The sequence below is a fragment of the Leucopleurus acutus genome (genome assembly GCF_964270905.1).
Source record: "Leucopleurus acutus genome assembly, chromosome: 2".
In the NCBI taxonomy this organism is placed as follows: Eukaryota; Metazoa; Chordata; class Mammalia; order Artiodactyla; family Delphinidae; genus Leucopleurus; species Leucopleurus acutus.
The window spans coordinates 20,924,079-20,951,454 of NC_139143.1; the positions used below are offsets into that span (position 1 = coordinate 20,924,079).

Consider the following 27,376-nt stretch of genomic DNA (forward strand, 5'->3'; position numbering starts at 1 on the left):
ACAGTTATTTTCTATTCTATTTTTTTAAAGTCTTTTCAGAACACCATTAATGAATGACAACCTGAGTGAAGTTCAGCATCTTGCTTTTGTTGTAACTGTCCTTAGTATTTTCTTGCACAAATGGGTAAAGAGAAATCTTGAAGAGTAAAATTAAAATAGCAACTTTAAAAGTATATTACGCAGTTTGCAAGTAAGACTGTGGTACTGATATTAAGATAGACATATAAATCAATGGAACAGAATTCAGTGTCCAGAAATAAACCATATATATCCATGATCAATTGATTTTGACAATGGTGCCAAGACAATTCAATGGGAGTAAGAAAATTCCTTTCAACAAACAGTGCTGGGACAACTGGATATCCACATGGCAAAAGAATGAAACTAGACCACTACATCACACCACATACAAATATTAACTCAAAATGGATCAAAGACCTAAAGGTAAAAACTAAAATTATAAAACTGTGAAGAAAACCTAGGTGTAAATATGTGTTACCTTAGATTAGGCAATAGTTTCGTAGATATGACACAACTAAAGCACAAGCAACCAAAGGAAGAACAGTAAATTGGACTTTATCAAAATGAATCATTTTTGTGCTTCAAAGAACACTATTAAGGGAACTCCCTGGTGGTCCAGTGGTTAGGACTCGGCACTTTCACTGCCGAGGGCCTGGGTTCAATCCCTTGTGGGGGAACTAAAATCCCGCAAGCCGCACCACTCAGCCAAAAAAAACCCATTATGAAGAAAAATAAAGATAACCTACAAAAAGGGAGAAAACAGAAAATAGTTGCAGATCATATACCTGATAAGGGTCTAGTACCCAGAATATATATAAAGAACTCTTACATGTCAACAACAAAAAGATAAGCAACCCAATTAAAAAATGGGCAAAGGAATATTTCTCCAAAGAACATAAATGAATCGCCCATTAGCACATGAAAAGTTGGTCAACATCATTAGTCATTAGGGAAATGCAAATCAAAACCACAATAAGATACTACTTCCCATCTACTAGGATGGCCATAATAATAATAATAATACAGTAACAAATATGAGCGAGGATGTGGAGTAATTAGAACCCTCATACATTCCTGGGGAGAACGAAAAGTTGTGCAGCTCCTTGGCAAAACAGCTTGGCAATTCCTCACAAAGTGAAACATAAAGTTAGCATATTCTGGTGATTCAGCTTCAAGGTATGTATACCCAAGAGAACTGAAAACGTATGTCCCACAAAAAGTTTTACACAAAAGTTCACAGAAGTATTATTCATAATAGCTGAAAAGTAAAAACAACCCAAATGTCTATCAATTGGTTAATGGATAAACAAATGTTGTATATTCATACAGTGGAATAATATTGAGACATAAAAAGGAATGAACTACTGACACATGCTACAACATGGATGAACTTAAAAATATGCTAAGTGAAAGAAACCATTCACAAAAGGCCACATATTGTATGACTCCATTTATATGAAATGTCCAGAATAGACAAATCTATAGAGACAGAAAATAGATTAGTGGTTACCTAGGGTTTGGGTGGAGAGGGTAGGTGTGGGCTAATGGGCACAGTATTTCTTTGGGGGGGGTCATTAAATGTTCTATAATAGATTATGATAATGGTTGCACAACACTGTACATATACTAAAAAAATTGGATTGTGCATTTAAAACAGTGAATTTTATGTTATGTAAATTCTATCTCAAAAAAGCTGTTAAGAAAATGTAAAGTGCCTTGAATCAAGAATAAACCAGATTTTCTTTAAAAACGTTTTTTAAAGTATTATGCAGTAAAACAAAGCCTGTTGAAAACTTTATAAAATGTACAGTTTCCACATCTGCAGGTTTGATAATGTCAATTTTGATGACTATACAAGTACAGATTAGAGCTAATTGGCTTTTTAAAAGGAAGACTGGTAGAAAAGGATTTTTCTCCGTCATTTGTATAGGCTGAAAAGGACCTTTCTTTTTCCTCTAAAATATGATTAGAAACTGACCATGAAATATATAAAGAACTCCTAAATTCAATAACAAAAAACTGAAACACCTAGTTCAAAAAAGGGATGTAAACAGACATTTCTCCAAAGAAGGTACACAAATAACCACTAAGCACATGAAAAGATGCTCAACATCACTACCCTCAGGAAAATGCAAATCAAAATAAAAATGAGATACCGCTTCATACACCTCAGGAGATCTATTATCAACTTCTTAAAAAAGAAAAGTAACAAAGTGTTGGTGAGGATGTGGAGAAATTTAAACCCTCATGTACTGCTGGTGGGAATGTAAAATGGTACAGCTGCTATGGAGACAGCTTGATGGTTCCTCAAAAGGTTAAACAAAGAAGTATCATATGATCCAGCAATTCCACTCCTAGGTATATACTTAAAATAACTGAAAGCAGGGACTCAGACACATACTGTACACCAATGCTCATAGTAGAGTCATCCACAAGAGCCAAAAACTGAAAACAACCCAAATGTCTACCAAGAGATGAATGGATAAATAAAATGTGGAATATATTTGTATAATATATATATAATGGAATATTATTCAGGCTTAAAAAGGAAGGAAATTCTGATACATGTTATAACATGGATGAATCTTGAAAACATTATGAAATAAGCAAGACATAAAAGGACAAATACTGTATGATTCCACTTAGATGAGGTTCCTAGAACAAGCAAATTTATAAAGAGACAGAAAGTAGAGTAGAGGTTGCTGTATGCCTGAAACTAACACAGTATTGTAAATTGATTATACTTCAATATATTTTTTTAAAAAAGTAGAATAGAGGTTACTAGGGGTTGGGGGAGCCTATTGTTTAATGGATACAGAGTTTCTGTTTGTGATGATGAAAAAGTTCAGGAAGTAGAAGTGGTGATGGTTGCACAAAATTGTGCATGTACTTAATGGTAATGCCATTAAAATGTGCACTTGAGGGACTTCCCTAGTGGTTCAGTGGTTCAGACTTCGAGCTTCCAATACAGGGGGCACAGGTTCAATTCCTGATCAAGGACCTAAGATCCCAAATGCCAAATAGCGCGGCCAAAAAAAAAGAAAAAATGTGCACTTGAAAATGGTTAAAATGGTAAATTTCATATTACATATATTTTACCACAATAAAAAAAATTTTAAGGAATACCATATACAGTAACAATCCCAAACTTGCAAGACTTAGGGGTAAATTTAACAAAATATATACACTAAAAACTACAAAACATTTCAGAGAGAAATAAAATACCTAAATTAATGGAGAGACATACCATGTTCACAGTTTGGAAATCTCAGTATTACTAAGATGTCTATTCTCTCAAAATTGATCTACAGATTCAAAATCCCAACAAGATATTTTTTGTAGCAACTGACAAACTGATTTTAAAATGTACATGAAAAGTCAAAAGACCGAGAGAAGCTAAAAGCAATTTTGAAAAAGGACAAATTTGTATGACTTCCATGACATGATTCCAAGACTTGCTGTAAAGCTACCATAGTCAGGATGTGTGGTATTGGTATACGAATGGAAATACACATCACTAGAACACTATAGAGTCTACATGCATGGTCAATTGATTTTCAACCAAGTTACCAATGTAATTCAACAGGTAAAGGATAGTCTTTTCAACGACCCTTACCTCACACTACACAAAAAAATTAGCTCAAAACCTGTCCCAGACCTAAACATAAAACTGTAACACTTCTCGAAAAAAAAACACAGAAGAGAATCTTCATTATCTTGGAGTAGGCAAAGATTTCTTAGACAAAAAATACTAACTGTAAAAGAAAAATGAGTAAATTGTACTTAATCAAAATTAGAAATTTCTGCTCTTTGAAAGACACTGTAAAGAAAACAAAAAGGCAAGCCACAGACTGGGAGAACATATTTACCATCCATATACCTGACAAAGGACTTGTACCCAGATTATATAAAAAAACTTCCAAATCAATAAGACAAGTAAGAGAAACTGAACTTTCATACTTTGATGGTGGGAATGTCAACGGTATAGTCTCCTCAGAAAACAGCTGGGCAGTTTCTTAAGTTAAACATATACCTTCCAGCAATTCCACTCTTAGGTAACTACCAAAGAAAAATGAAAATATATGTGCACACAAAAACTTGTACATGAATGTTCACAGTGGTATTCATAATAGCCAAAGAGTGAAAATAACCCAAATGTCCATCAAGAAGTGAATGTATAAAAATGGAATAATACTCAGCAGTAATAAGGAACAAATTACTGATACAATAATATGGATAAATCTCAAAAACATTCTACTGAGCAAGAAAATCCAGACCTAAAGAAAAAAAAAAAGAGTACATACTGTCAGATTTCATTTACATGAAATTCTAGAAGAGATAAAACTAATCTATAGTGACAGAAAACAGATCAGTGACAGCCTGGGGCCAAGAGTACATGGGCGGCTTGGCTGCAAAGGGAAATGAGGGACTTTCTAGGGTGATGGAAATGTTCAATATCTTAATTATTATGGTGTTACATGGATGCATATATTTGTAAAAATGCATCCCAGTGTACATTTAAAATATCTGTTTTATTGTATGTAAGTTAAATTTCAATAAAGATGATTTCCTAAAAAAAAAAAGCAATGAACTTTCCAACCAGGGTGACACAACAGTTTCTGAAATATTGATCCTCTCCCCTCCGTCTCACTTGGGCAGAAGATGGGGGAATGGTAGTGATGGGGGGTCTGCCGGGAGGCTGCAGCCTCCTGTCTTTACCTCAGTGTGCCATACATACACTGTCATTTTCTCTGGATGTTACAACATGAAAGTTGGGAAGCAGTGACCTAAGAATGTCTTAAAGTAGATCCCCAACCCTGTTCAAACACTGACATAAAAATTCTCTACCTTAAGCACACTTATCAGTTTCTCTCTTGGTGCTTTCTCTCTCTTTAGAAAGTTGTATAAGTAGATATGAGCATTTGGATTTGATGGGAACTTTTCATCATAGGCGTAATTGGTAAGCACCTCTCGGGCTCCATCTTGATCCCCATAGAATTCCAGCATCTATATAAAATAAGTCATGATATCTTAGCTAAATTCTGTAAGATAGCTATATGAAATATCATGTACAACTTAACTTTATTGATGAGCACAAAAAAAGTCATACAACTGAAAAACAGCATTTACTATATAGGGAACAATAGTGATGCCAGTTTTTGCTTCCACCAGCATATGTTACAACCTCCATAGAACACAGAAGATCATAAAAAAAGGCCTACATGGTTTCCCATTTTTCCCTTATCATATTTCATTACTGAAAAATGCAGCAACTTCAACATAAGAAGTGTTCCTATGAGAAATAAAGTCTTCAAAGTAGGGCACATTAGGACCAAAAAAAGACCATACGAGGCAACTAACCTCAGTGCCCTACATAACTTTAGCCACAAAAGGAGTGCATAAGGAATTATAATTCCTTTCCTTTCATTCCTTCCCGCCCTGACACAGGAATTTCCAGATTCACTAGCATACGGTTTCAGAGATTATCTTCGGACAGCATAATTATCACTTTAGCACTAATGAAACTTTCAAAAAGCAAGGGACTTCAGCATCCATGGATACTGAGGGACTACTGTATTTGGCCATGACACATTAACCAATGGTGAAAATAAACACAGTAACGTTTACAGTATATTGGTAAAATAAACAAAACTTATTCAGACCAAAAAGAAGCATCATATTCTTTTAATTTTTAAACAATTTTTTCCATTAGTTCCTTTCTGATCAATAAAGATTAAGCTTATAACAAAATGAAACTAATAAAACCTTATGAAAAGTTTACTTACCTCTACATAACTCTTCACAAAAGGGTCCCAAACTCCAGGAATTTGAATCAATGCACAAAGGTTTATAGATGTCTTCCAGCTGTGGTTGAGCATATTCTGGGACGCTGTGTTGTAAGCATAATCATCCTCATCTGTCCAAAGACAAAAGATTTTTTAAAGTATTCAGTACTGAGGACTTCTGCAGAATCAGTACTCAGTAAACTACCCACAAGAAAAGCTCAGACCCTGATGGCTTCAGTAGTGAATTCTAACAATCACTTCAAGTATAGTACTAATTCATCACAAACTCTCCCCCTAAAAAAGGACAGAGAGAAAACACTTCGCAACTGATCTATGAGATCAGAATCACTCTGATACCAAAACCAGACAAAGACAACACAGGAAAATTACAGACCAATATCTCTTATAAGTATAGATGCAAAAATTCTCAACAAGATACTAGCAAACTGAATCTAGCAACACATAAAGTGGGATCTATTCCAGGAATGCAAGGTTGTTTAACATCTGAAATCAATTAATACAATATTCCAAATCAATAGAATAATGACAAAAACCTCATAACCATCTCAATTGTTGCAGAAAAAGCATTTGGCAAAATTCAATAACCTTTCATGATAGACACACTGAACATCTAGGAAAAGAAGGAAGTTCTTCAATCTGATAAAGGGCATCTTATGAAAAACCCACAACTAATATCAGAATTGATGGTGAATGACTGCATGCAAGAGAGAATGTCCTCTCTTGCAACTTCTATTCAACATTATAATGGAGGTTCTAGGCAGGGCAATTCAACAAGAAAACAATACAAACAATGTCCAGATTGGAAAGGAAGAAGTAAAACTATCTCTACTTGCGGATGACATGATCTTGCACATGGAAAATCCTAAGAATACATTAAAAACTTATTATAACTAATAAATGAGTTGAAAGTTGCATAATATAAAATCAACGCACAATAGTCAGTTGTATATCTATACACTTGCAATGAACAATCCAAAAATGAAATTAGGAAAATAATGCCATTTACAATAGCATCAAAAACGATAAACTACTTAGGTATGAATTTTACAAAAGAGACATAAAATTATAGTCTGAAAAGTAGTATTGTGCAAGGAAATTAAAGAAGACCTAAATAAATGGAAAAGACATCCTGTGTTCATGGGTTGGCTATAGCTTTAATGCAATTCTTATCAAAGTCCCAGCTGGCTTGTTTGCATAAATGACAAGCTGATCCTATAATCCATATGGAAATGCAAGGGACCAGGAATAGCCAAAACAATCTTTAAAAAGAAGAACAAATTTGGAGGATTCACATTGTGACCTCAAAAGTTACTATAAAGCTACAGTAATTAAGACTGTGATATGGGCATAAGTATGGAAGAAAATTTAGAGTCCACAAATAAAACTTCATATATGGGAAACTGACTTTTGATAAGGGTACCAAGACAATTCAGTGGGAAAATAATAGCCTTTTCAATAAATATGCTGGAACAACTGAATACCCACATGCAAGATAAAGTTGAACCCCTACTTACCTCACGTGATATAAAAAAATTAACTCAAAATGAATTAGAAAAAACTGTAAAACTATATAACTCTCAGAAGAAAACATAAGTCTAAATCTTCGTGACCTTGGAGTAGGCAAAGGCTTCTTGGATGCGACAACAAAAGCACAAGCAACAAAAGAAAAAACAAACAACTTCATCAAAATTAAAACCTTTTGTGACTCAAAAAACACCTAAGAAAGTAAAAAAGATAACCCACAGAATAGAAAAAAAACATTTCCAAATCCTACACCTATCTGAAAAGGGACTTGTACCTAGAATATATAAAGAACTCTTACAACTCAATAATAAAATAATAAGTAATTCAATTAAAATAGGAGAAAAGGATCTGAATGCAAATTTCTCCAAAGAAGATATACAAATGGCCCACAAGCACATGAAAAGATGCTCAACATTATTAGCCTCTAGGGAAATGCAAATCAAAACCACAAGATACTACTTCACACCCAGCAGGACAGCTATATCAAAGACAGATAATGGCAAGTGTTGGGAAGGACGTGGAGAAATTAGTACCCTCCTCATACACTGCTGGTAGGAATGGAAAATGGCACAGCTGCTTTGGAAAGAAAACAGTCCAGAGGTCCCTCAAAAGTTCACAGCAACATTATTCAAAATAGCCAAAAAGCGGAGAACAACCCAAATGTCCATCACCCGATAATGGATACATAAATGTGGTATATCTATACAATGGAATATTAATAAATAAAATAAATAAAAAGGAATGAAGTGCCATTACATGCTACAATGTGGGTGAACCTTTAAAAACATAAGGCTAAGTGAAACAAGTCAGTAACAAAGAAGTCAGTCCTACATATTTTAGGACTCCATTGTATGAACTGTCCAGAATAGATAGATCTCTAGAGACAGAAAGTAGTTTAGTGGTTGCCTAGGACAGGAGGAACTGGGAAGAGTCGAGAGTTACTGCTAATGGCTACAGCGTTTCTTTTTGGGGTGATAAAAGTGTTCTAAAATTGATTGTGGTAATGGATGCACAACTATGAATATTCCACAAACCACTGAATTTATACTTTAAGTGGGTGAATCATATTAAGAATCAGATCTCAATTCTTAATAAAATTGTTGTTCTTAAAAAAACATGATTACCACGCCCAATAAATTGGGTGACATGAAAACTCTGACAATAACAAATAATGAGAAGACAGACAAAAGAAAGCCCAAATCAGACTACTAGTGGAATATAAATTGGTAACCACTTTGGAAAGAGTTCAGCCTATTATACAGTAAAGCTGAAGACACACATACTCTGTGACAACAATTCTACTCCTAGAAATACACACATATGTGTATCACTACACATGCCCAAGAATTTCAAAGCAGCATTAATTATAATAGCCCCAAACTATTAACAACCTAAATGGCCATCAATATATAGAAGGAATAAATAAACTGCATGAATATCATACAATGTATGGTTTTACAACAATAAAAATGAACAAACTAGAGCTAATTCAACTATATGAACACGTTAAATACTGAACAAAATATGCAAGGCCCCAAAAGAATATATACAGTGTGAATCGAAATATGACACTGAGATATAGGCAAAACTAAATTACAGATACATACTTGAGTGGTAAAAGTATTTAAAGAAAACAAGAGACTAATTACCCTTAAAGTCAGGACAGTTTTCTTGAGACACTGGGAGGAGGTGTGATTAGGCACCCATGGGGAACTTTTAGGGGGTCAGCAATGTTGTGATCCTTAATCTGGGTGTAGTTACATGGATGTTTGCTTTATAATTATCCATTCTACCAGACATTTGTTTTACACACTGTTTCAGGATATATTTCACCATCTTAAAGGTTTAAAAAGAGAATCAGTCTTTCGAAAGCAACAGCTGATAGAAGCACAAAACACTTTTTGGTACCAGTGCCACTTTTTGGCCAAAAAAGTAGCTCCCACCCCCAAACAGGGATTGGTATTCTCTTCCCAGTGGGTCAATTGAATAAATATCAATATGAACCAGGAAATGAAGTGGTAACAGGAAAGTAGGTATGAAATGATATCCAAAAAAATGGTTAAGAAAGAAAGGCAGATCCCTGAGTAAGTACAAGCTGGGTATGGATTTACCATGGAAGGGGATTCCCAGCCACCAAGTGCATCAAAGCCAACGAGCACAGGCCACAGCAGCAAGGAAAAATCCCAAACCAGCTCTGAGCATACATTCACATGCTCCATTCTTATGAGGTGGTTATACAGAACTAGTCCTAACTTTTCTTTCCTCATTAAACAGACACATGAGGTTAAAGACCATCTAAAGAGCGCCACATATTATCCCATCTTTATCTCTTGTTGCTACAGAAGAGTGTCAGCTGCAGAAGGTACTGAATTATCTATCCATGGGAGTGATGGTGTAAATGCCACATTCCAACTGCTTTAATCACCATATATTTGCTTGAGTTCTACTTAAAGTGTAGGAAGAAAAGTAAATACTGACTTTAAAACTTACCTAAATCAGTATCAGCAAGCCTTTACGGCAGGCATTATGGCAAGGTTAGCAAAAGAAACAGAGGACAGATATATGACCTCAAAAGACTGATGAGTCTAGACAGGGAGATACAACAAAAAACACACATGAAAAAACTTAGAATGACTAAAAAGCAAGAGGTGAAGAGCCAAATGATATAGGCTGAACATGCAGCTGATACGTTAGACTTAAGGTAAAAGAAGGCGGGGTCTAATGAGTCTTGAAGGGCAGATGGCATTCTAGAGGAGAATGCACAAAGGCCTCACAATATTATCATGATGAAGACAGCATTTCAGAAGTGTCTTGGGGGAGATCAAAGATGGGAAACAGGGGCTTCCCTGGTGGTGCAGTGGTTGAGAGTCCACCTGCCAATGCAGGGGACATGGGTTCATGCCCCTGTCCGGGAAGGTCCCACATGCCGCAGAGCGGCTGGGCCCGTGAGCCATGGCCGCTGAGCCTGCGCGTCCGGAGCCTGTGCTCCGCAACGGGAGAGGCCACAACAGTGAGAGGCCCGCGTACCGCAAAAAAATAAAAAAAAAAAAGATGGGAAACAGGAAGGGAATTTTGAGATTAGTGAGCCCACATGCCCAGAGACCAAGGAAATACTATCACATAAGGACAGTAAGGAAACACTGCTTAACACAAATGATGTAATAAATGTCAGAACTGAGACTTGGGTGGAGGATGTGAAAATAGAAAGGAAGGGGTCATTCCTAGAGGAGTTATGGAGAAAAACTATACAAGGGAAAAAAAGTACAGAGAATGATCACACAGCTCCAAAGAACAGAAATTTAGGGACAGGAGAGGATGACATCACCACGGAAAGTCAGTTTGAGAAGAACACATAGTCAATTTTTGGGGTGGTCAGTAAATCAAGAAAACTGTCTGTTCTGACCTTTATACAGAAGTGAAACAACATTATCTTGCCCTACTCTTTAAACGTATTTTCCTAAGAAACAACATTATGAAACAAACTAAACTCCACTGTAAACACAGAGGAAATAATGCTTCTTATATGCAATAATGCCTGCTGAAGAAAATTTGTAACCTATAGTAGAAATCATGTTTAAGAAAGCAGTGAATCTAAAATGGTCATGAACTTAATCTATAAATCACCTAACTGATGTCTGAAAAGTTTTTTTAAATATCAGAAATTTTATAAAGGATGATCAAGAATTTTACATCCACAGAAATGTCTGTTCTCTGTACTATCTGGATAAAGCCAAGCTTGGAAGTAGGGGAATTAGATTACTCCTCCAGACCCCTTCTGTCCCTCTGAGTCAGTCTTACTACTTATTACTCATATTCACTCACCAAGCTGAGACAATTCCATCTTCTTTTTAGACCAAATATAATACTGCAAAAGCCCTTTATAGGCCTGAATAAGGTTGATTAACACTTCCTGAGAAGACGACTTTTCACCGTATCGCCATGTCTCTGCCTGGCTGAGATTTCTGTTCGCATCCTCAAGCATACCATGATGCAGAAGGTATAATGCATGTTGTAAGGAGATCTGCAATAATAAGAAAAAGCCCACTGTCATATAGGTCATTAGATAACCCTTAGTCAAAAAGCTCAGTAAATATATGATACATTCAGGCTAAGACCTTGGTAGGACACAAATGTTGGAGCAATATTGTCCTCATTATCAAAAATTTCAATCTAGCAGAAAGACAAATGAAAAATTATCATTATGTAAATGAGAACTAAATTATATAAACTTACAAACAGAAGGCAGTGTGAAAAGAACAGGGACGTTGAAGACAGAGTCCGGGCTCAAATGCTACTTTAAAGCTACATAAACCTGAGTAAGTTACTCTCACCCTTTGTGAGTCTCCTCTTTTATATGGAACAATTATTATTAACCCTTTTGAAGGGCATTAAGGGGATTAAGTGAGATGATATATTTGTATACCACCTAATACCTAGTTTAGCCCATAGCAGACAATAAATTATTTTATACATGTTCTATAAACTCAGAGAAAACATCTTAATAAGGGGTGTTGAAGAATGGCACTGGTTCAAATGGAAAGTGTATGCCTGATACAGGAGAAGCAATAAGAATAATTCCACACAGAAGGGAGGGGCAATATAGGTGTGGTAATCTTAATAAGAGGTACAAAGTAATATGTGTAAAATAAGCTACAAGGATACATTGTACAACACAGGGAATATAGCCAATATTTTACAATAACTGTAAATGGAGTATAAGCTTTAAAAATTGTAAATCACGGGCTTCCCTGGTGGCGCAGTGGTTGAGAGTCCGCCTGCCAATGCAGGGGACACGGGTTCGTGCCCCGGTCCGGGAAGATCCCACATGCCGCGGAGCGGCTGGGCCCGTGAGCCATGGCCGCTGAGCCTGTGCGTCCGGAGCCTGTGCTCCGCAACGGGAGAGGCCACAACAGTGAGAGGCCCGTGTACCACAAAAAAAAAAAAAAAGTAAATCACTATACTGTACACCTGTAACTTACACAGTATTATACAGCAACTATACTTCAATCAAAAAAAAAGAAGAATTACACAAAGAATGAGCAATACAAATAGGGAGGACATTAAGGAGGAGAATAATGGGAAGTACAGTTAATCATCTGAACAGAGTCAGAGTTCAAACCTTCATCTTAAAGTACTGTAATAATTTCTCAACTGGTGTCTCTAATCCTGCCCCTGCTACAATCCATCTTCCACGTGACCACCAAGGAAATCTCATTAGTCATTTGTGTAAAATCCTTCAACAGTTCCCATTGCCTATAGAATAAAAATCTAAGCTCCTTAGAAACGGCACACAGAGTTCAGCTTCCCCTGGCTTCTACCCACATGATTTTTAGAGTAACTAAAGCATTAGACACAGAGCTATTAAACTCTTTATTATCTCCTGCCTTGCTAGACTACTCTTTCCCGCAGTATGCACTGTGAATACCCACTAGCTTTATCAGACTCATCTCAAGCCTCACTTCCTTTCTTTTCCGACTCCCCTATTCATTCAATCCCAGCCCTTTCCAAAATTCCAGAGAGCCGACCATTTTCCACTTTGTCTTCTCCCTGTACAGTACACTTCTACTATGGCACCCGTAACCATTTATTCCATTTACATGCCTGTCTCCCCCTACTGCAAGAACCACGGCTAGCACATTGTCTGGAAAACAGCAGCAAGTGTTTTTAAAATTGTTAACAGCAAAACATGTTTTATTGCCTATCCTAACTACCACCCTCAGACTCCAGAGTATGAAATAAGGTTCCTCTCAGGTTTCTTTACTTCAACTGAGTAGATTCCATGAGCTTAAAAGGATCTAGCCAATAATTTACTTAAAACTCTACCTTCCCTCCCCAATCAAATGGCTATCCAGTTTCTCCCTGAAAGAAGAAAATGGGAGCACACAACACCAAGGCAGACTATTCCCTTTTTCCAATTGTTCACTTACAAAATTCTTCCTAAAGTAGAACCATATGCTGCCTCCATTTAGTTTCTACTTGTAATGTATGTGGTCTACCAGAAAATAAGATCATAAGGGAGAACATGGCACATAAGAGAAGCAAAAAATTTTTCCTAAATTAATAAAATCTGAAAATAATCCTAAACTAGGTAAAATCATTTTTCAAAATTAGAGAGCAGTGGGAATATAAAATGCTACAGCCACTACGGGAAACACTTTGGTGAGTCCTAAAAAAGTTAAACATAGAATTATATGTTCATACATACTTTATATATATATATAATATACGTATTTGTATAAATGACAAAAAATATGATCCAGCAGTTCTAGTCCTAGGTATATATCCAAAGGAATTGAAAGCAGGAACTCAAACAGATACTTGCACGCCAATGTTCACTGCAGTGTTATTCACAATAGCCAAAAGGTGGAAACAACCAAACAAGAGATGAAAGGATAAACAAAATTTCACAGATATATACAATAGATTATATTGTATTAAGCCACAGAAGGGGATAAAGTCTGATACATGCCAACACATGGATAAATCTTGAAAACATTATGCTAAGCGAAACAGCAGAACATAAAAGGACATATATTATACAATTCCACTTATATGAAATACCTAGAATAGGCAAATGCATAGACACAGAAAACAGATCGGAGGTTACCAGGGCCTGGGAGGAGGAGTTATTGCTTAATGGGTACAGAGTTTCTATTTGGGGTGATGCAAAAGTTTTGGAAATACTAGTGAGGGTTACACAACAATGTGAATGTAATTAATGCCACTGAATTACACACTTAAAAATGGTTAGAATACCACATTTTATGTTATACATATTTTACAGCAATTTAAAAATATTTGGAAAATAGGAAAAGTAAAAACAAAAAACCAGAGGGTAAATATTTTAGGCTTTGCAGGCCATATGGTCTCTATCACAACTCTGCCATTGTCCTACTAAAAGCAGCTACTGACAATATGGAGATGAATGGGTGTGGCAATGTTCCAATAAAACTTTGTTTGGAGGCACTGAAAAAAAATTAAAAAGCAAAGCATTTAAAAATTTTATTGAGAAAGTGCTTTTAGTCTCATATATACAGAGAGAGGGAGATGTCATAACATTTTGGAGTGTGTCAATTCTTTTGGATAAGGCTTTTATTAAAGGAGAAAGTTCCACCTAAACATTAGAAACATTGAAACATTTTCACACATGGATCAGAAGAGTCAATATTGTGAAAATGTCCTTACTACCTAAAGCAATCTGTAGATTCAATGCAATCCCTATCAAAATACCAATGGCATTTTTTACAAAAATAGAAAAAATAATCCTACAATTTGTATGGAACCACAAAAGACCCTGAATAGCCAAAACAACCTTGAGAAAGAACAAAGCTACAGGTATCACATTTCCTGATTTCAATCTATATTACCAAGCTACAGTAATCAAAACAGGATGGTACTGGCATAAAAACAGACACATCAGACAAGTGGAACAGAACTGGGAGTCCAGAAATAAACCCATCCATATATCGTCAACTAATATTTGACAAGGAAGCCAAGAATACCCAAAGGGCAAAGGACAGTCTCTTCAATGAATGTTGTTGGGAAAACTAGATATTTACATGCAAAAGAATGAAACTGGATCCCTAACTTACACCACTCACAAAAATTAACTCAAAATGGATTAAGGACTTAAAGGTAAGATCTGAAACTATAAAACTCTTAGAAGAAAATAGAGAAAAAAATTCCTTGATATTGGTCTTGGCAATGATTTTTTAGGGTGTGACACCAAAAGCACAAGCAATAAAAGCAAGAATAAACAAGTGGGACTACATCAAACTAAAAAGCTTCTGCACAGCAAAGGAAACCATCAACAAAATGAAAATGCAGCCTACTGAATAGGAGAGAATATTTGCAAATCAAGTATCTGATAAGGGGTTAATACCCAAAATATATAAAGAATTCATACAACTCAATAGCAAACACAACAAAAAACACATTATAATTAAAAATGGGCAGAGGACTTGAATAGACATTTTTCCAAAGAAGATACACAAATGGCCAACAAGCACATGAAAAGGTGCTCAACATCACTGTCAGGGAAATACAAATCAAAACTACAATGAGACATCACCTCACACCTGTCAGAATGGCTAGCATCAAAAAGACAAGAGATAACAAGTGTTGGTGAGGATGTGGATAAACAGGAACCTTTGTATACTGCTGGTGTACATTCTCTTCAGGATGTAAAGTGGTCCAGCCACTATGCAGAATGGTATGGAGGTTCCTCAAACAAATTAAAAATAGATCTACCATATGAGTCAGCAATCCACTTTTGCATATATATCCAAAGGTGAAATCACTATCTCGACAAGATATCTGCACTCCCATGTTCACTGCAGCACTATTCACAAAAGCCCAGACATGGAAGCAATCTAAGTGAGCACTGATGGAAGAATGGATAAGGAAAATGTTACACACACACATACACATACACACACACACACACACACACACACACACACACACGCACACGATGGAATATTATTCAGCCACACAAAAGAATGAAATATTGCCATTTGTGACTACATGGATGGGCTCTGAGGGCATTATGCTTAGTGAAATAAGTCAGACAGAAAATTGTAATATTGTATGATCTCACTTTTATGTGGAATCTACAAACATCCGACCCATAGAAAGAGAGTAAAATGCTGGCCACAGGCTGAGGGGTGGAGAAATGGAGAAATGTTGGTCAAAGGACACAAACTTTCAATCATAAGATGAGTAAGTTTGAGGATCTAATGTACAGCATGGTGACTATAGCATTGTTAACTTGAAAACTGCTATGAGGATAGAGCTTTAACATTCTCACCATAACAACAACAACAAAATGGTAGTTATGTGAGGGGATGGAGGCATTAACTAACCTCATTATGGTAAACATTTGGCAATATATCCATGCATCAAATCATCACATTTTACACCTTAAACTTACATGATATATGTCAATTATATCTCAACAAAGCTGGAAACAGTTTTTTTCTCAAGTATTCAAATTCCCAATTTGTTTAGCTGTTTCCCTTTTCCAAAAATCATCAATTCTCAGAGATCTCAACTGACATAAGTAAATATATTAGAATTTGGCCCATCATCATAATGAAGCACAACTGCCACCTCTGAAGGACTGACTCTGGCAGCCAGAGATACACAAAGAGAAGATAGTTTCACTCAGACAACGTGGTAGGCAACAGGAAATGGAAAAGTAAATGGTTCTCACGATGCTGCTTTCTTTCAGCTTCTCTTATTGACCCAGGTGTCTTACCCCATTTCTCATGCTTTTTACATTACCTACCTCATCACTGAGACAAGCAATTTTAGAAATGAATGCCCCAGATGTAAATTCACAAAACCTATATACTCACCTTCAAGTAATTCATGACACCAATATTTTTCATCCGGTCAGCAAAGGTATTGAAAGTCTCCACACTGCTTTTGGGATGATAATAAAGAATTTCACTTCCAAGCCTCCAAATAATCTGTCAAAACAGAAATTACTAACAAAACTGTAAAATCCTTGCCTTAACCAATATCTAAGAAAGCTATTTTTTTCTGACTACAGCGTTAAAAAACCACCTATAGTTCCTTTTTCTAGACACCACTACCGTCAACATTTTACTGTACTTTACCCAGTGAAACTAATATTATATCTTATGGGATAAAAATCTTTTCTGCTGATTAAGTGAAAATACCAGGTAACTATAATAGTAGTTAGTAGTCTAAAGAAGGTAAGCAGTTAAGATACATATTGAAAATAACATTTTTAACTAGTATAGCAGGAAGAATATTAATGTCAGAAAACTTGGGTTCTATTAATATTGGCTTCTTCACTGCTCTCAGCCTCATCTTCATTATCTACCAAATGAGAGCTATGGACCAGATGTTTCTTGAGATCCTATCAAGTATCTACAACTATTGACTATATTTAGACTATATTTAGAGCTCCAATTTAAGAATTTTCATCAGCTATGGACAAATTTTAATAAAAATATTTTCACCCCAGACCACCAAAACTTTGGTGACAGAACTTGGAGCTCTTCTTTTGCATGGTCTATTCTCTTACCCCAATTTAAAGTACTTCAATAATAGTGACTTCAAAGTAAATTTAAGTGGATTTTAAATCAATTCTTTCTCTGAACATACATACTGATTGTTTTGTGTAATCGTAATACTCATCTTCCCAACTCAGAAAGACCAAGATTTCATTTACAGAACACCAAATTGCAGTATTTTGATGCTTAAAGAAAATGTGGAGATTATCCTATCACAGTGGTTCTTAAACCTTGTTGTATGTAAGAATTACCTGGGACACCACTTAAAAATAAATATTCTAGGGATTCAGACTTCAGTTCAGTAGAACTGGAGTGCAGCACAGGAATCTATATTTTAAACAAAAGCCCTATGTGATTTAAACAGAGCCCAAACAAGTGTCTGGAAACCACTGATTTAATTCTTTCATTTTGTAAAACAAACTCTGGACCAAAAGAGACTGTAACTTGTCCAGTGTTTTACAGATCTATATAACTTTAGTCCATTACTGAACTTTCAATCAATGGTTAAATTTTTTTCTTTAATATTTTTTGGCTCTATTAAATATCTAACTGATGCAATGGTTACTGTAATAGTAAAAGCTACTTGAGATATTCATGTGAAGTTATTTGTGGATAAACTGTCTTTTACAGAATAAATTTAACAACATATGCCAGGCACTGTTCTAGATCCTTGCCCTTGTGGAATTTACATTCTATTGTAGAGAGACTGACAATAAAGAAATATAATAATTAAATTGGCAAGTATTACGGGAAAAGAATGAAGCAGGATAAAGGGATCAGGAGTGCCAGCTGGAAAGTGAAGGGGGGTGGTGTGCAGTTGCAATTTTATTTTATTTATTTATTTATTTATTTATTTATTTATTTATTTATTTATGGCTGCGTTGGTCTTCGTTCCTGCGCACAGGCTTTCTCTAGTTGCGGTGAGCGGTGGCTCTCTTCATTGTGGTGCGCAGGCTTCTCATTGTGGTGGCTTCTCTTGTTGCGGAGCACGGGCTCTAGGCACGCGAGTTTCAGTAGTGGCTCGCGGGCTCTGGAGCACAGGCTCAGCAGTTGTGGCACATGGGCTTGCTCCACGGCATGTGGGATCTTCCCAGACCAGGACTCGAACCCGTGTCCCCAGCATTGGCAGGTGGATTCTTAACCACTGCACCACCAGGGAAGCCCCAGTTACAATTTTAAATAGTCAAGGTAGGGCCCACTGAAGGTGTGACTTGAAGGAGGGTGACCATAGTGATATCTGAAGAAAGACCTTCCTAGGTAAAAGAAATAGCAAAGGCAAAGGCAATCACGAAGGAGTATGGTTGTTTAAGGAAGAGCAAGGAGGCCAGTGAGATTGGAGAAGGAAAAGCAAGTTGGACAGTAATAGGAGATGAGGTCAAAGGGGGAAAGGGAGTGGGCAGAGCACAGAGAACTTGCAGGCAATCAGAAGGACTCTGGCTCTTACTCTGAGTGAAATGGGAAGACACTGCAGTGTTTTCAGCAGAGGAGTGACATGATTTGACTTATGTTTTAAAAGGACTATGCTGGGCTTCCCTGGTGGCGCAGTGGTTGAGAGTCCGCCTGCCGATGCAGGGGACACGGGTTCATGCTCCGGTCTGGGAAGATCCCACATGCCGTGGAGCGGCTGGGCCCGTGAGCCATGGCCACTGAGCCTGTGCGTCCAGAGCCTGTGCTCCGCAACAGGAGAGGCCACAACAGTGAGAAGCCCGCATACCGCAAAAAAAAAAAAAAGGACTATGCTGCATCCATAATCATTAGGAAAATGCCAACCAAAGCTACAATGAGATACCACTTCACAACCACTAGGATGGCTAAAATCAAGAAGACAGACAATAATACGGTTGGCGAGGATATAGGGATGTTGGGACCCTCGTATATGGCTGGTGGGAAGGTAAAATGGTGCAGTCACTCTGGAAAACAGTCTAGTGGTTCCTTAAGAGGTTACATGTATTTTATGCCCCAGCAATGCCACTCCTAGGTATACACCCAAGAGAAATTACAACAAACATCCATACAAAAACTTGTACATAAAAAAAGAATCTTGTACATAAATGTTCAAAGCAGCATTATTCATAGTAACCAAAAGTGGAAACTACCCAAATGTCTAAAAACTGATGAATTGATACATAAAATGAGATAAAGCCATACACTGGAATATTATTTTGCAATAAAAAGAAATGATGTACTAATATGCTACAATATGGAAAGGCTTGAAAACATTATGTTCAGTGAAAGAATTCATTCACAAAAAGCCATATGCTATATGATTCCATTTATATGAAATGTCCAGAATAGAAAGTAGATAAGTGGTTGCCAGGGGCTGGGGGTTGGAAAGGAGCAACTACAAGTGGGTACAGGGTATCTTCTGGGCAAGACAAAAACTGTTCAAATTTAGATTGCCGTAATGGTTGCACATCTCTGTGCAATTGAACTGAACTGTTCAATTTAAATGGGCAAGTTGTATGGTGTGTTAATATATCTCAATAAAACCAGTTGTTTTTTTTTTTAAAAAAAAGGATCAGTCTGGTTATGCTTAAAATAGACTGAGGGGGTGGGGGAGGGCAAGAAGTCATCTAAATGAGGTGAGAGGGACTTGAGGCCAGGCGCAGCAATGGAGGAGGTGAGAAGTACTCAGAATGCAGGGAGCGTGCTTTCAAAGTAGAGCTAACAGGGTTTTCTGATGGTTTGGATATGGGGTATAAAAGAAAAAACACCCCAGAGTTTGGCCCTCGCAATTAGATACATAAAGGAAATGTCATCTGAGATGAGGAAAATTAGGCTGGACAGGGAATATCAGAAGAGCTAGTTTAGATATGTTACTATGATATGACATACCATACTAGCTGATATTAGACATCAAGAGGTGACGCTGAGAAGACAGTTGGATACAGAAATATGGACTTGAAGAGAGATGTCAGGACCCCAGATACACAATTGGGGATTGCCAGCATGCAGACTGAATGTAAGGCTATGAAACTGAATGAGTTCATCAAGAGTGAGTTCAGATAACGATAACAACTAAGGGTTAGAGTTCGTGGGTAGTCCCACATCAGAAAGCAAAGGAGAAGAGGAGCAATCAGAAAAGGAGACTGAGGAATGGCCAGTGAGGTAGGAGAAAAAACTGAGAGTACTGCATCCTGGAAGCCAGACAAAGAAGCTATGTCACACAGGAGGGAATGATCTACTATGTTTAATATTGCTGACAGATCAAGTTAGATGAGCACTGAGAATTTGCCACTGGATTCAGCAACATGGAGATCACTGTTGACCTTGACAAAGCAACTTGGTAAAAATGGTGATGGCTGGTGGGTAGTCTAACTGGAAAGGGTTTGGAATGGACGGGTACACACAACTCTCTCAAGGAGTTTTGCTGAAAGGCAGAATGGAGAAATGGGGCACAGCCTGTGGAAGAAGTAGGGGTCAAGAGATGATGCTAAATGGGAGAAATAACAACATGTTTGCTTGAAGATGGGGAACATCCTACAGAAAGGGGAAAATAAGGACACAGGGAAAGAATTATTTAAATGAATGAGTATTGGGGAATCTGAAAATTCAGATTTAAAACTATTTTTGTCTCCTTTAAAATGATAATAGGAAAAAGAAGTGTGCAAAAAAAGTCCTCATACAAACTCTCTACCCAAAACCACTTTTAGTAGCTTTTAGTAAAATCAATCAATAGCAAAAGCTATTCTGGGTGAAGTTCAAAAGGCAGAAAACTCCCAGGATTCTGTCCTATCTTACAGCAGACTCAGACCTTACTTACCTCCGGTGCAATCTGTCTCTTGTTGCTATCTGAATCTTCCAAGATCTGAAAGTAACTGTGCATGTATTCTGCAGCTCGCTGCCACTGGTGCTTCAGCAGAGCTTCTTGGATAAGACTTAAACAAGCACTTGTTGTCTGAGCAAAATCCTTCTCCTGTTTTCCTCCAGTCGCTATCAGGGTTAAAGAGGAAAGTCTTGACCCACAGTGACCCCAAATCAACAATTCAAGAAACATTTCTGATAAGCATAGTTTTAACAAGTAGAGCAGTAGGTATTACTTAACCCAACCCATCCCCAATTCCAAAGCTGGTTCCATTTGAAACAAACTCTTCCACCCATTTTAACTAGTTTTAGCAAATGAAAAAAATGTCTAATTAGAAGATGTCTAATTTGACATTCTTGGGCTACCAAGATCACCAGATCCTTCAAATCTGATTCAACTGTCCTTTCATCCTTGCACTAAACAATCTGGGAAGAATCTCTTAAAGAGGGCCGCAAAAGCACAGTCCCAAGTATTTAGAATGGGTAAAAATCATCAGGGTCATCCTAGGAAAGTATGGTCTTTTTTACCTACCTATGTTCTGAAAACACCAAGAGGTGCACTTCTATTTTTTAAGGACTGAGTTCCCAGTAACTCAATGATGTAAATACAAATGAGATTATAATAACTGTAGACATTGGCATTTATATCTCTAAAGTACTGACAATCCTCTTGTTAAGAATATTTGTGCTTAGTTACAACCCCGGTTATGAGTAACAGGTGGCATATTGCCACCTCTTCTCTTCCCACACTACTAAAGACGCGTACAGGCCAGCAGTCCTCCATTTGGGGTACCCTCACCCCTGGGAGTACACAGAGACTAATAAGTACCATGCAAAGATAGTTTTACAGCAATCAACTTGCAGATCTTCAACTTTCTCACATACTCTTTCCTAAAGTTGATCTCCTAGGAAACTGTGCCTATACACAAGGCTTCATGATCAAAATCATATTTTACCTTAAGGTGAAAATACAGATATTGAGTGTTGAGAAAGTGAACGACTCTAACACATCCATTTGCAAGTCAGGTGATTTTTAATTCTTCGCTTATCAAAACTGTAGGAGAACCTAATAATTTTTTATTTTAGATCACTATGTAATTTTTTCATAAATAATTCAGAAGGAATCCAAAGACCTGATACATTGCTATAATTAAACTCCATTCATTGCCAGCTAGTTACTTATGTGACTAAACTTTCTCAGAATTTCCACCAATTAAAACAAAATACAGTAGAATTGAAGCTAAATCTTTTCTCATTCTAGGAATACGTAATATTCATCCATAGATATAAGAACTGGAAAAAAGTGATAACCTTACCCATTTTATTGAGATAAATAAGCAATAAAAATTTACCTTTAATACTTAAAATTTAACAAAACTTGTAACACTACTTATGTTATTTTGATTCGGTGGGTACAAAAATCAATTACAATGATTTCTCAATCCAGAAGAGATTTTAATACTTAAAACCTTACAGGATATTAGCAAAAATTAATTAAATGTAGATACATACTTTATGGCAAGAATAAAAGTATAAAAGGAACAATATAAAATTTCCATCTATTAAAAGCTTTTTCATAAATACTAAATGGATGATAAAGGTACCACATCCCTATATTATTTAGATTCCACCAAATTATTTTTTTAAGTCACATGATAATTTCATTTAAAAGTGCCAATATATGCCAAATATTATGCCTTTTGCAACTCTCAAACTTATGATACAAGTTTTAGATGGCACCTTAAAACTGTGCAAGATAGTACCTAATTCTTCAGGGGAAAAAAAAGTAGAATACTATATCTCTCTTTTTTTTTTCCCTTAAATATTTATTTATTTATTTATTTGGCTGTACCGGGTCTTAGTAGTGGCATGCGGCATCTTCATTGCAGCACGCGGGATCTTCAGTTGCTGTGTGCTGGATCTTTTAGTTGCCGCATGCAGGATCTAATTCCCTGACCAGGGATCAAACCAGGGGCCCCTGCATTGGGAGCACAGAGTCTTAACTGCTGGACCACCAGGGAAGTCCCAAAGACTATTTCTCTTGACCAGTGCTTTTCAAACTTTTTAAACGTACATACAAATCACCTGGGGATCCTGATGTAGTCTTAGTATCCCCAGGGAGCTTATTAGAAATGCAGAATACTATGTCCCACCCACCTCTCTGAATTAGAAGCTGAATTTAACAGGATCTACACCCAAACTCCCAGTATCAGCAGCACCACCGGGCAGCTAGGCCAAGAAAGTGACAAAATACCTCTTCCCTAAAACCTCGGTTATTCACCTAAAGGAAAACTGATCTCAGGCCAGACTCCCTTCTACCTCTCAAGTTTTCACAGCTCAAACTGGAAATCAACTTTAGACTAGGATACATAAATCCTTGGAAAATTCCCCTCCTGTCTTCCAACTGAGCCTAATTACCTCAGGAGTAGCTCTCATTTCACCCTTTGTGAGCAAAAGATAATCTTATTTGTTGCTGATAAACTTTAAGAATAACTGTCAAGGAAAATAAATTTGATGGAATGAGGTACAATAAAGAACCAGTGCCACCAACCTAATTTCTAATTTCCTTGAAATAACCTGGAAACTTGTCAGCCTGTCAACGAATATTTTTTGAGCACTACCATAGCCAAGCACTATTCTAAGTGCTCACCATACAGCTTTATTCCAGATTCGTGCCCACCTTCAAAGTTTTTATTCTAGGGGACACACCCTTCAAAACGCCAAAAGAAATTTAAGAGAATAAAATATAAATAATTGTTAGGCAATTGTGTTTCCTGTTATGGTTAATTACCACTACAATGTCAATATTACCTGCAACTATATTCTCATTGCAGACAGGAAGTATTTGGGGTTTAACAGGCTATCTGTAATATATAAAACATGTCTAAGCATGTAAATTCTGGTCTTAAACCTACTTGTTTGTGGACTGACTCAAGCTCTCTATAGAACACTGGTGACAGACACATGCCCAGGTATGCCTTAAAACTAGCAGAAACTTTAGATTACTAGTTCCCTACAAGGGGTGTGGTAGCATCCCCTCTGAAGTACCATTCATTCAAACCTGACTCAAACCATGTACATTAATTCAGCAAAAATAAAATGAGGAAAGAGGAAGTAAACTATTATTTTTCAACACTCACTATGCATGAGGCTCTATGCTAGGCACTTTACATATATTATCCCTTTTTTCAATATATGTATCTCAATGTAGGCTTTGAGATCAGATAGGCCTACATTTGACTCCTGATACCAGCATTAAGAATTTTAACTTCTTCTGAAGTTCAGTTCCCTCATCTCTAAAATGCCTAGCACATAGATTTACTGAGGATTAATTTACTGAGATAATTAAATGAGATGGTATTTAGATTAAAAAATAAAGAAATAAGAGCTAAACTCTAGGAGCCAGGGAATCTCAGTCAAGGGGAAAGAAAGCCAGGCTAAGAAAGATATATTTGTGGGCAATTAGAAAAGTGCTGGTTCAAATGTATTCCCAGGACTACACGACCCAACATGCCAACATACAGACAACTGCTTCTTTTATATATTCTGATAAGGAATTTATTCCATAGAAAAACTTGTTTATTTCTACATTAGATGAAAATAGAAGAAAATATTCCTTTCTTGAAATCTATTATAGATCAATTCTGTTAGGGCTTATTTCAATGCAATTCAACAGAAACTTCTGGTATGTACTCCTCAGTGGTAGAGATCATATCTTCTTCAACTATGTATCCCCAATATTTAACCAATGCCAGGGATATAATAAATGCTCAGTAAGTATTATTGGGGGGAAAAAAGTGTATCTATCGTAATACAGACTGTTATTAATTCAAAGGAAAAGAATTCTAAAAGAAAAAAAGAATCTGTTTTTATTATTTCTTTTTTATTAACAGCCTAAAAAAAAATCCTCATACATTCTTATTTTGAAAGTTGAACCAGCTTGGTTATCCATTTTTGTATCCATATTGAATCTTATCATCTCCTTGCATTAGAGCTGAAATGGTTATATGTTATTTTACTTACCTATGGTTTCTATATGCTTTTGGAGCCAAGGAAAACACATCCCTGTACCAGAGGGCGCACGCGGTTCCCCCTGTTCATCCTCTGTTGTGGGCCTTATCAATTCTTCACTGAAATCACTCATACCTATTCCAGACTGAGAATATCAGTTACTTTTTGTACATCTTAATCCACAGGCTTCTCAGTTATACAGAAAGACAGCCACCTTTTACCTAATAAATATCAATGATCAACAAAATTAATTGTACCTGGTAGTTCCTTTAAAGTAAGAAATGAATTTAATTATGTCAGCAGCAGCCAAAATCAATGACCCATTTAAAAAAAAAGACAACTGCAACTACTACTATATTTCAAGAAGATACAAAGATAGATAAGATACTAACCTTTTAAGTTAAAAAGAGTCATCTAGGGGAAGAAACATCAAAATAATGTATAATAAAACAATATGACAAATAATAACAGTAGTAGTTAACATTTATTGGGCCCTTTCTATACACCAGGGCTACAAAGTATCTAATTTAATCCTTACAGAAATCCGGAGGTAAGTGGTATTACTTTCTTCCATTTTCATGCTGAAAAAAACTGAAGGGCTCAGTGAAACTATGTAACCTGGCTCAGTGTCACAAAAAGGTGAGGACAATATTCTGGTAACTAGAACATCAAACACACTTGGCATGTACAGAGTTTGGGGTGTGTGTGGAGGAGGGGGGCGGAAGGCAGATGTCGGGAAAAGAATCTACAAAAACAGCCTTGTGCCAAGCTGAGTTTGGAGTTAACCGTTCAGATGCTCAGGACCCCTCTCCCTCCTTCCACGTATCCAATCGATTATTAGGTCCTGCTGGTACTACCTGCTAGTACTTCTCCTATCTTCTCTCTGCTCCGCAACTCTACACCACTCCCCTGGCTCGGGACACCTTCAAACTGTGTCTGGATTGCTACATTAGCTTTCTAACTATTTACCCTGCCTCAAATTTGGCTTCTCCACATTACAACCCGAATAAACCTTTCAAAATCAAATTCTGGGGCTTCCCTAGTGGCGGAGTGGTTGAGAGTCCGCCTGCCGATGCAGGGGACGCGGGTTCGTGCCCCGGTCCGGGAAGATCCCACAGGCCGCGGAGCGGCTAGGCCCGTGAGTCATGGCCGCTGAGCCTGCGCGTCCGGAGCCTGTGCTCCGCAACGGGAGAGGCCACAACAGTGAGAGGCCTGCGTACCGCAAAAAAACAAACAAACAAAAAATCAAATTCTGTGGTTACGAGCACAGAATTTGAAATAACTCTTGAGTTTGAACCCGACTCACACGTATTTTAAGGAGTCATTCCAGAAGAAGCTCTCCCTTCCCAAATTCTCAAAGCCTAAACTGGTGTCTTGCAGTTGTCACGGTAACCAAAGCTGCCCCACCCCTCCAGGCTCGCCCTCAGAACTCAAGGTTTCAGAGGATCAGGAGAAAATATGAGAACACAGGTGAATCCTACTACAGCCATTCCCGTTCCACTGTGAACGCAGGCAATGAGGTGGAAGACAACCGCGGGACTTACCTGACTAAAGCCAGAGTTCTTCTGCGACACCAAACTCAGTCTCCAGACTCCGGACGAGCGTGGGCAAACTCTCACGGAGTTAGCGACTTGAGAGCGAAAGTGCAACACCTGACCCCGGCGTTCCGACAGCGCGCAGGCGCAACCCCGCCCCTAACTCCCGATTGGACGCTGGAGGCGCCTCGACCCGGAAGTGACCCGGAAGTGGCCGTGTACAGCCTCCTTCCCATTGGATTGGACCCAGGTGTACATCTTAATCTGTCTGAGCGGAAAGAAGTGGGAGACTTTAATTGCAAATGAAGATTAATGCAACGTGAGGTCGGCTGGATGAGGGTAACAGTCCAAATAGCAGAATGTCACTTTGCCCGAGTAGTTCCCTGTACGACGACCTTTCAGTTACTGCTTGGCTTGCTGGCGCGAGCAGCGAGCCTCGGAGGCGCGGCTCGTGGCCCTAACAAGATAAATCTCTGCATAGCCTGTTAATTGCTTCCTTGAAATCTTTTTTCTTTTTCATTAAAGGTTTAGCTTTGAATTTAAATGACCCTGACTGCTTCCCCAAAATTTGGACGAAAATATCTTTTCCTTCTCAGCGGCAGTGGTTCTGTGCACTGGTCTGGAGTCA

At 37.4% G+C, this 27,376-nt stretch overlaps 1 protein-coding gene across 4 annotated transcripts in view; it reads right to left on the reverse strand.

The window, feature by feature from the left end:
* Positions 1-26,841, reverse strand: part of TAF1A (TATA-box binding protein associated factor, RNA polymerase I subunit A) — a 34,455-nt gene extending 7,614 nt beyond the window's left edge. For 3 of the 4 annotated variants that reach the window (XR_014327022.1, XM_082862908.1, XM_082862910.1), the window contains exons 1-7: positions 26,758-26,841; positions 25,226-25,358; positions 21,162-21,331; positions 16,712-16,825; positions 11,175-11,373; positions 5,808-5,938; positions 4,870-5,028 (exon numbers count right to left, since the gene is read on the reverse strand). Coding sequence is in view for 3 of the 4 variants with exons in the window: in XM_082862908.1 (XP_082719034.1) it covers positions 4,870-5,028; positions 5,808-5,938; positions 11,175-11,373; positions 16,712-16,825; positions 21,162-21,331; positions 25,226-25,346 (894 nt within the window). In the remaining variant the exon portion in view is untranslated. The remainder of the gene's footprint in view (positions 1-4,869; positions 5,029-5,807; positions 5,939-11,174; positions 11,374-16,711; positions 16,826-21,161; positions 21,332-25,225; positions 25,359-26,757) is intronic. The other variant, XM_082862909.1, reaches the window with a different exon arrangement.
* Between the last annotated feature and the right edge of the window lie 535 nt (positions 26,842-27,376).